The sequence below is a fragment of the Schistocerca gregaria genome, chromosome 8 (genome assembly GCF_023897955.1).
Source record: "Schistocerca gregaria isolate iqSchGreg1 chromosome 8, iqSchGreg1.2, whole genome shotgun sequence".
Classification (NCBI taxonomy): Eukaryota; Metazoa; Arthropoda; class Insecta; order Orthoptera; family Acrididae; genus Schistocerca; species Schistocerca gregaria.
This window is the reverse complement of record NC_064927.1, coordinates 427,651,992-427,658,899: the sequence shown is the minus strand read 5'-3', so window position 1 is coordinate 427,658,899 and position 6,908 is coordinate 427,651,992. Positions and strand designations below refer to the sequence as shown.

General features: G+C 45.7%; 1 protein-coding gene and 1 pseudogene across 1 annotated transcript in view; both read left to right on the top strand.

Annotated features, from left to right (window-relative positions):
• Nucleotides 1-2,015: 2,015 nt before the first annotated feature.
• The window catches only part of LOC126284842 (dehydrogenase/reductase SDR family member 11-like), a 43,410-nt gene continuing 38,517 nt past the window's right edge, over nt 2,016-6,908 (top strand). Inside the window, exon 1 of the mRNA XM_049984069.1 lies at nt 2,016-2,179. Coding sequence (XP_049840026.1) covers nt 2,048-2,179 — 132 coding nt within the window. The 5' untranslated portion in view covers nt 2,016-2,047. The remainder of the gene's footprint in view (nt 2,180-6,908) is intronic.
• Nucleotides 4,867-4,984, top strand: LOC126285693 (5S ribosomal RNA; annotated as a pseudogene).

Here is a 6,908-nt window from a genome sequence, read left to right as displayed (position 1 = left end):
AGCGAAGCACACACTGAATAAGAGGCACGAAATATCACATCACAGTCCTTGCAACGCTTTGCTGCCTCAAGAGCAATCATCATTATATTTCTCTGATCGTTGGTAGGACTTGAACTAGTTAACTTGATGCCAGCTGCTGGATCGATGGGGCGAAGACACCAGACGTCGCTTAGTCCGATAGTAACAGCGTGTTTCTTCACGGAAGCGAGCACATGCATAGCTTCACGAGGTCGCCAAGAAGCCACAGCGCCGGCCCGCTGTTACTGACCCCTGTGCGATCGAGCTCTAACTGCCGCCCGTACTCAGGCACACCGTGTTCGCTGTCGTCTCGCCAACGTCTCGCTAATACGCGCACTTCCGCGTGCCGTGCCCAACGTTGTTGTCTCTTTCTACTCCCTACTGCCACACTATATCCTCAGCCGGCCCAGGCTCCAAAGACAAACTTCTGCCAGGGGGAATCGACAGTGCCAAAGCCAAAGATATCCCTGGCACCAGTCCCCCCACGACTCAAATATGAATAGGTGTCATGGGATCTCGGCCCGAATCAAATGTAACGAACAATTACGAACAAAATGAAATTAAAAAAAAGAGAGCGTAGCGTGTTCGATTACAAATCAGAACGTCCTCGGCCCGGGTTCCGAACCTGTCACCGCTTAAAATTTGATTAATAATCAACACTGACTTCCGGCATATGGAGTCAGAGTCTTTCTGCCAACGGCCTTGTCAAAGGGGGCGGAAGAGCGGGCAGAGGTTCAGGGCACTTTTTTGTCCTTGGGGTGCGAAGCTATCCTTAAAGAAGGGATGGGGGGGGGGGGGGGGAATCATCAGTGGTCAACGGCATGAGGATGCAGAAGGAAATGGATACCTCTCCAGTAGAGACACATACTGTGTATTCACAGGACATGTGGCCTGTAACAGGAATTCGTGCCGGGCCGCATCATACCAGTCAGAAGACTGATGACATATAAAAACAGCCGACCAGTTACAATGGATAAAGGATTCTTTACCTAGGTTTCGGCAAATATAAATTTCTCTTCATCAGAAGGTGGCAATTTTACATTAGTAAGGACTCTGTCGGTTGGGAGCTCTGGAAGATCCATGTACTAATTTATTCTTACGTGACAAACCCTAATTTTAGGGCTATATTTCATTTTTAACATATGGATCTATGCCGACATTTGTAAACACGGCGATGGTACATTAGTCCTTACTAATGTAAAATTGCCACCTTCTGAAGAAGACAAATTTATATTTGTCGAAACCTAGGTAAAGAATTCTTTATCCATTGCAACTGGTCGGCTATTTATAATCTTATTACGTGGAACCGTTGCTGTTGTGCAGCTATGTTTAAAATATTAAAAAACTTTTTCCTCAGAATCTATCAAGGCTAGGGCAACGGACTTGCCGCAGTGGATACACCGCTTCCCTTCAGATCACCGAAGTGAAGATATGGTGGGGGTGGCCGGCACTTGGATGGGTGACCATCCGGGTCGCCATGAGCTGTTGCCATTTATCGGGGTGCACTCAGCCTCGTAATGCCAGTTGAGGAGCTACTCGACCGAACAGTAGCGGCTCCGGTCAAAGAAAACCATCATAACGACCGGGAGAGCGGTGTGATGACCACACGCCCCTCCTATCCGCATCCTCATCTGAGGGTGACACGACGGTCAGATGGTCCCGATGGGCCACTTGTGGCCTGGAGACGGAGTGCTATCAAGGCTAGATTAACGAAATTTTGTACACCTATTTCTATATACTGCATCCCTCTCTGCGTGATTCTTGGTTTCGCGGAGAGACGGAAGTATCAAGTAACGTGTACCAGAACTGACGTCTCGGCTGACTCAGCGTTTTCTACTGCGGGTGTCGTCAGATGACCAATTGACCAATGTCACGCAGCAGGTCTGGCAGTGCACAGCCCGGGGTTATCTCTCTTGCCGGACTTCTGAGAGAGCGACAAGAAAAAAGAAAAACGAGATCGCGGACGGAGTATTAAAGTCCGGCTGCACCAGACCGCCGCCGTAGTCAGAGCGAGCCGGAGTGGTCCGAGATGGCGCAGTACAAGGGACGCGTGGCGCTGGTGACCGGCGCTGGGGCAGGCATCGGCGCCGCCATCACGCAGGCGCTGCTCCGGCACGGCGTCAACGTCGTGGGCGTGGCCAGGAGGCGCGCCAGGGTGCAGGTGCGTTCAGAATGGTTCAAATGGCTCTGAGCACTATGGGACTTAACATCTGAGGTCATCAGTCTCCTATAACCTAAGCTACTTAAACCTAACCAACCTAAGGACATCACAAACATCCATGCCCGAGGCAGGATTCGAACCTGCGACCGTAGGTGTCGCGCGGTTCCGGACTGAAGCACCTAGAACCGATCGTCCATCGCGGCTGGCGCAGGTACGTCTGCTGCCGTGTCTCCAGAGCCGGGTAGGCCCAGAAGGGCACCAACAGAAAATGCGGCGCTTCTTTTCTCGGTAGACTTGACCACACCAAAAGTGGAAGAATTTTATACAGTCTGGCCTGTTCAGGTTCTACAGACCATTACGCTGAACCTTTGCTGCTGGGCTTTCCAGCGAATATATTTTTGATAACGAAATCTGATTTTGTACACTCAGTTCGTCATTTCTCAATTTTATGGTTCCGTACCTGAACTGATAGAAACGCAACCTTATAGTAGTGGTTCAGATCCTTTCTGAGTGCAATCAGTTATTAGCTAGCACACCCAAGCCTATACAGAACCAGCACTAGCATTAGCGCGCAACTAAACTTTAAAAAGAAAAGAAAACTTCTCTTTTAATACTTTTATTTTTAAAACGACGAAAGATAAGTGGTATTTAGTTTTTGCTAGGTTCTCTAGGTGTAATGACGACGAACTAACGAGTGAGAGACAACTAGTATTGTTAATGTCTAACAACCTTTTCTTTTTGTAGAATGATGAAGCAATTTCCAGTGCATCGTGCGTTCTAACAACTCCTTCACAGGAAAGAAACCTAACCACACGCATTGAGGGTAGACACTTCTTACGAAGGATGCTTGGTCTCCATCACTCCTCTCTCTAGTGACAGTAGTTTCTCCCACAATCTGCACTCCCACCTCAAATCGAACAGGTTAAAATGCGTGTACTGTACACTGTAATTTACCTTATTTCTGAAGTCTTCGCTTCTGAACCATGATGAATAAGACAGCTTCAGCTGCACACTAAATCTTTATTTCTGACCCAGTCCGTTTAGTGACGTTAGAGCATCTTCGGGGGTACAATTTAAAATTTATTCCAAACCGAAGGCATTTTCATGACATATCTAGGCATGTATGACACATGTGTCTCAATCTTACTGTTGTACATGCAGGGTAAGAAGTACACAGTATGTGTGTAGACAAAGTGAAGAATTCGATGCTCATACATTTATTTCTCAAGCTGTCACCTCAAACACACTGTGTCACACGTTAATGCTAGTTTTTGAAACCAAAATTATTGTTGCAGTATAATAGTTTTGCGAAATAAGAATGATCTTTTTCAAATAATTTAGTTTCGTGACCAAATCGAGCCATTTTGTTTTTACCACTCACAAAACTCGTTTCACCTTCTTTGGGGCGTAATTACCCCCAATTTGGAAACCACTGCCTTCTCGGACCACTTTGTTATCCATCCATCTATCTGTCTGTCAGACTGCTAAGACCCTTTAAACTTCCTGGCAGATTAAAACTGTGTATCTGACCGAGACTTGAACTCGGGACCTTTGCCTTTCGCGGGCAAGTGCTCTACCATCTGAGCTACCCAAGCACCACTACGGATTCGTCCTCACAGCTTCAATTCTGCTAGTATCTCGTCTCCTACCTTCCAAACATTACAGAAGCTCTCCTGCGAACCTTGCAAAACTAGCACTCCTGAAAGAAAAGATATTGCGGAGACATGGCTCCGCTGCAGGTGAAAATCTCATTCTGGAAACATCTCCCAGGCTGTGGCTAAGCCATGTCTCCGCAATATCGTTTCTTTTAGGAGTGCTAGTTCTGCAAGGTTCGCAGGAGAGCTTCTGTAATGTTTGGAATGTAGGAGACGAGATACTGGCAGAAGTAAATCTGTGAGGACGGAGCGTCAGTCGTGCTTGGGTAGCTCAGATTGTGGAGCACTTGCGCACGAAAGGCAAAGGTCCCGAGTTCGAGTCTCGGTCCGGCACACAGTTATAATCTGCCAGGAAGTTTCATATCAGCGCGCACTCCGCTGCAGAGTGAAAATCTCATTCTGCTAAGACCCTTTTTTCTCAGTAATGAGTAGAGATACCAAATTGAAATTTATATCAACTAATAAGATCCACAAATGGCGTAAATAATTTTCTAAGTGAATGCAGTCAAAAAATACAGCTATTTGTGTTGTATATTTGACACTTATCAAAACATATAGATAAACCGTATACACACATATCGATCTTGGGGGTCTACTGCAAACCGAGAGGTCCTGGTGCCGAATCTCGGTTGGTCCATGGATTTTTTAGTCTTCGTTTTAACATAGTCTTCACCTCTCAACGATGGGAGCAGTCGCCGGAAACAACACGTGGTTCGGATTTTGCTAAACTGCAGGTCTCCTTTCCCCATATGCGTAACTGGGATGGGTTAGGGATATGTAAGTCGCCGAAGTGGCGTCGAGTAGATAGACTAGCAACACACCACCGAGCAACACGAAATTATTTTTATTATCTATATACATATTAAGTTTATACTGAACCCTCAAAAAGCGAATTCTACTCCCAGTTGCCCCCGTATTTTTTAATATATTTTTTATTTATTTACTTTTTTTAAACGTCGTAATAGAAGTTTGGAAATTGTACTAGTAGAAATGAAACCAGTTTTTTTTATTTACTTTTCTTTCACTTCTTTAGCCAATCGCCTAACCGCAGTGGCAACACCGGTTCCCATCAGATCACCGAAGTTAAGCGCTGTCGGGCAGGGCTAGCATTTCGATGGGTTACCATCCGGACTACCGAGTGCTGTTGGCAAGCGGAGTGCACTCAGCCCTTGTGAGGCAAACTGAGGAGCTACTCGATTGAGAATATAATGTCTCCGGTCTCGTAAACCGACATACGGCCGAGAGAGCGGAGTGCTGACCACATGCCCCTTCATAGCCGCCTCCAGTGACGCCTGTGGACTAAGGATGACACGGCGGCCGGTCGGTACCGTTGGGCCTTCCAAGACCTGTTCGGACTCTGAAACGTCAGTGCCTAAAGGATGCAGCCTTCTGGGATAGCTACACAACAATTCAAGCAAATCACATTAATGGTTTTTAATACAGTAAAGTAGATTGACAGTCCTTTGCTACATACAATGTCCACATAAGCAAATAATGTAAGGCACAAGTCTCACTGTAACAGGATGACGGCTCTTCTATTCCAGGTCTGCTAGTGCCTTTGTACTACTGTCCGGCCGAGGCTAACAGTGTAACTAGGCTGTTTAGGTTTTTATGTTGGTAACGCCACGTAGCGCCCTGTATGAAAATCGCTGACTGTGCTGTGTGCAGTCTGTGGCTGGTTGGACTCATTATCGGAATATTCGATTGTGTAGTGCTGGGCAGTTGGATGTGAACAGCGCATAACGTACGCGTTGTGCAGCTAGAGGTGAGCCGCCAGCAGTGGTGATGTGGGGAGAGAGATGCCAGAGTTTTGAGAACGGACGATCTGGACGGGTGACCGACAGAAAAAAGAAATTTGTAAGACTGGATGTCATGAACTGATATATATATATGATGACTTTTGAACACCATTAAGGTAAATACATTGTTTGCTCTCTATTAAAATCTTTCATTTGCTAACTGTGCCTATAAGTAGTTAGTGCCTTCAGTAGTTACAATCTTTTATTTAGCTCGCAGTATTGGCGCTTGCCGTATTGCAGTAGTTCGAGTAAGATGATTTTTTTTGCGGTATGTGATTCATGAAAGGTACAGCTTACTGTTAGTCAGAGTCACTCTTTTGTAGGGATTATTGAAATCAGACTGCCTTGCGCTAAAATATTATGTGTCACTTTAGTGATTATGAGAAAAAGTAAAGAGAGAATTGCCTGAGTACGTTCAGTTTTGCTCAGCTGTCTGAAAATCAAATAACGTAGAAGTTCACCAGCACAGTCATTCATAATTTTTCTAAGGGGTCGTTTCAGTAGGAGCGGCGCTTATATTCTCTTCGTATAGTTGCCGCTGCTGTCGTGGTGACGTCCTAGTCAGTGTACTGTTGCCTCTCTGCTCTTGCGTTCTTCATCTTCATGTCAGCGCTTGTCGGTAGGCCAGAACACTAAATGCAATTAATCATGTCAGAATCGTCTCGAAAGGACAGAAATATATCTTTCTGTATAAAACGATTTAGAAATCTGTCTGTAGTACTATGTGCGATACATCGAAATAAGTACCTCTCAGTGAGGTGAACAGATTAAAACTAAAGAATTGGGAAAGTAGTAAACTTAGCCACTTCTCCCGAGCAGTAGGGTGGTACCATATTTCCCGGTCGGATGTCACGTCGACATTAGCGGTTCGTAGATCAAGCTACCAGACAGGAAGAAACAACAAGGAGTTACATTTATAAGCGAAAAAATTTTGTTTAAAAAGTGACATTGTAAAAAGTATTACTTTAGGTATTAATCGGGTAAAGGGAGAAATATATCCAGAATGAGATTTTCACTCTGCAGCGGAGTGTGCGCTGATATGAAACTTCCTGGCAGATTAAAACTGTGTGCCGGACCGAGATCCGAACTCGGGATTTTTGCCTTTCGCGGGCAAGTGCTCTACCAACTGAGCTACCCAAGCACGACTTACGCCCTGTCCTCACAGCTTTACTTCTGCCTGTACCTCATCTCCTACCTTCCAAACTTTACAGAAGCTCTCCTGCGAACCTTGCAGAACTAGCGTTCCTGAAAGAAACGATATTGCGGAGACATGGC